General features: G+C 51.6%; 1 protein-coding gene across 1 annotated transcript in view; it reads left to right on the top strand.

Moving 5' to 3' along the window:
• The window catches only part of LOC133125964 (inactive N-acetylated-alpha-linked acidic dipeptidase-like protein 2), a 259,589-nt gene that overhangs the window by 70,321 nt on the left and 186,768 nt on the right, over positions 1–2,500 (top strand). The window contains exons 2-3 of the mRNA XM_061237725.1: positions 917–1,052; positions 1,412–1,762. Coding sequence (XP_061093709.1) covers positions 917–1,052; positions 1,412–1,762 — 487 coding nt within the window. The remainder of the gene's footprint in view (positions 1–916; positions 1,053–1,411; positions 1,763–2,500) is intronic.

Genomic DNA, 2,500 nt, shown 5'->3' with positions numbered 1-2,500 from the left:
ACACAGCTCTGTGTTTAAAAGCTGGGGGCTGGTGATGTTTCTTATTTTCCACAAAACAACCAGACAAAAACTTTTGAAAGTTCTGTCACAATAAGTTCAGAGGCAATATGCAGCAACACAACGAATGCTATCTAATGCAATTTCTGCAAGGAAATAATTGGTGGGCTTCGTGGCTTAGTCATGCCGTTCTTAGAGAAAACATGTCTTTTCTCTTTAAAAATGTTTCTTTTTGTTCTGAACATTTGTACAGAAAGCAGATCTGTTCGTAGTGCTGTAAATGGTGGAGGAGCAGTGTTGATATGCCTCCTAGCCCCAGTGTGTGGGTTCTGTTGTTTGGGGTTGATAGTGGTGTGTGGGTTCTGTTGTTTGGGGTTGATAGTGGTGTGTGGGTTCTGTTGTTTGGGGTTAATAGTGGTGTGTGGGTTCTGTCCTGCAGAACGCGATGGTTTGGGGTTGATAGTGGTGTGTGGGTTCTGTCCTATAGAAAGCGCTTGTTTGGGGGTGTGTGTGTGTGTGTGTGTGTGTGCGCGTGTGTATGTTTGGGCTGTAATGTGTGTGTGTGTGTGTGTGTGTGTACGTGTTTGGGCTGTAATGTGTGTGTGTGTGTGTGTGTGTGTGTGTGTATGTGTGTGTGTGTACGTGTTTGGGCTGTAATGTGTGTGTGTGTGTGTGTGTGTGTGTGTGTGTGTGTGTGTGTACGTGTTTGGGCTGTAATGTGTGTGTGTGTGTGTTTGGGCTGTAATGTGTGTGTGTGTGTGTGTTTGGGCTGTAATATGTGTGTGTGTGTGTGTTTGGGCTGTAATGTGTGTGTGTGTGTGTGTGTGCGTGTGCGTGTGCGTGTGCGTGTGCGTGTGCGTGTGCGTGTGCGTGTGCGTGTGCGTGTTTGTGCAGTAATGAGTGTGTTTCCTGTGTGCAGGCAGAGACATGGCGTACAGGAAGGTACGCGTTGGCCATGGGGGGGCGCTGCAGGGTCAGGACCTGGAGGAGCTGCAGCCCACCGTGGAGCTGGAGTGGGACATGGAGAAGGAGCTGGAGGAGCCAGGAATGGACCGGTGAGCTTACCTTTACCTGTGTTTACCTGTCATTTACCTGTGGGTTTACCTGCGTGTGTACCTATGTGTTTACCTGTCATTTACCTGTGTTTCCCTGTGTGTTTACCTGTCATTTACCTGTGTTTACCTGTCATTTACCTGTCATTTACCTGTCATTTACCTGTCATTTACCTGTGTGTTTACCTGTCATTTACCTGTGTGTTTACCTGCGTGTGTACCTGTGTGTTTACCTGTCATTTACCTGTGTGTTTACCTGCGTGTGTACCTGTGTGTTTACCTGTCATTTAGCTGTGTGTTTACTCAGTTCTGTAAGCGAGGCCCTCTCAGCGCGGTTCTGTGGGTTCTGTGTGGTTCTGCAGGTTCCAGCTGGAGGACGGGGAGCAGCGCTCGGGGAACCCGCCCGTCTCCGTGGCTGTGGACCTGGACCCCCCCGAGCCCTCCACCTCCCCGCGCGGGCGCTTCGAGCGGCTGCAGGAGGACCCGGACTACGACTCCCACTTCACCCGCCCCCCCCCGAAGGCCGCGCGGCCCCCCGCCTGCCCGCTGGCCCGCTACGCCCTGCTGGGGTCCGGCCTCTTCATCCTGGGCCTGGTCATCGGCCGCTTCGCCCCGCGCCCCGCCCCTCCCACGCCCCCCCCGGCCCCCGACACCCACCTGCTCCAGAACATCCTGCAGGACATCAGCGCCCAGAACATCCGGGCCACGGCCAGGTAGGGAGCCTCAGGATCCGTCAGCACTGTGTCCTCTCTGCGCCCCTGTGCTGAAACCTGCTTTCTGTGCCGTTTCCAGCTCACGTGGCTCGCTGTTCTAGCCGATGTGCATTTTTATTTTCATTTTAACTGTATTCACATTTTTTATGATGTGAAATGCGGACCTTTTTAAATCATAAAGATATGGAGAAATGTGAGCGTTTCAGAGGGTGCTTAAGACCACACACAGAAAGGCAACGTTGGCAAACAGGCCTGTCCTCCAGCGCAGACCCCGGTGGAGGTCTGCCAGGCTGAGAGGAACCCCAGACAGGTATTACTGTTAAACGTGGAGAAGCTTCCAGCAGTCCCCAGATCGTGCCCAGCGTGTGGGTTTATGTCTGAGAAGATGAGTTCATTTCCCCAGCGCTCAGATGGCTCCTCACTGTTCTTGGAGTGACCTTTATGGTCTGTTTTCTCCTATTTATTATTTATTTGATGTTTGAGATGTTTATTTTTTTTCCACCCGCAGGGAAAGACACACATGTTCAAATGTGACAGGCACTGAAAGCAGGAAGTTAAAACTTTCACTGTGAATCCACTCTTCTCTCTGCTCTCTTTCGCTTGTCCATATTTCCGTTGTGTGGCTTTTGGAAGCGGGTGGATTTATACCGAGATAATTATGTCCTTTACTTTAGTTTCCCAGAGCAAAGCCTGGCGTGGCTCTTAGCCCGGCGGTGTGCTCCTATAGGACAGGACATG

Source organism: Conger conger, chromosome 4 (genome assembly GCF_963514075.1).
Source record: "Conger conger chromosome 4, fConCon1.1, whole genome shotgun sequence".
In the NCBI taxonomy this organism is placed as follows: Eukaryota; Metazoa; Chordata; class Actinopteri; order Anguilliformes; family Congridae; genus Conger; species Conger conger.
This window is presented reverse-complemented; position numbering and strand designations above follow the sequence as displayed.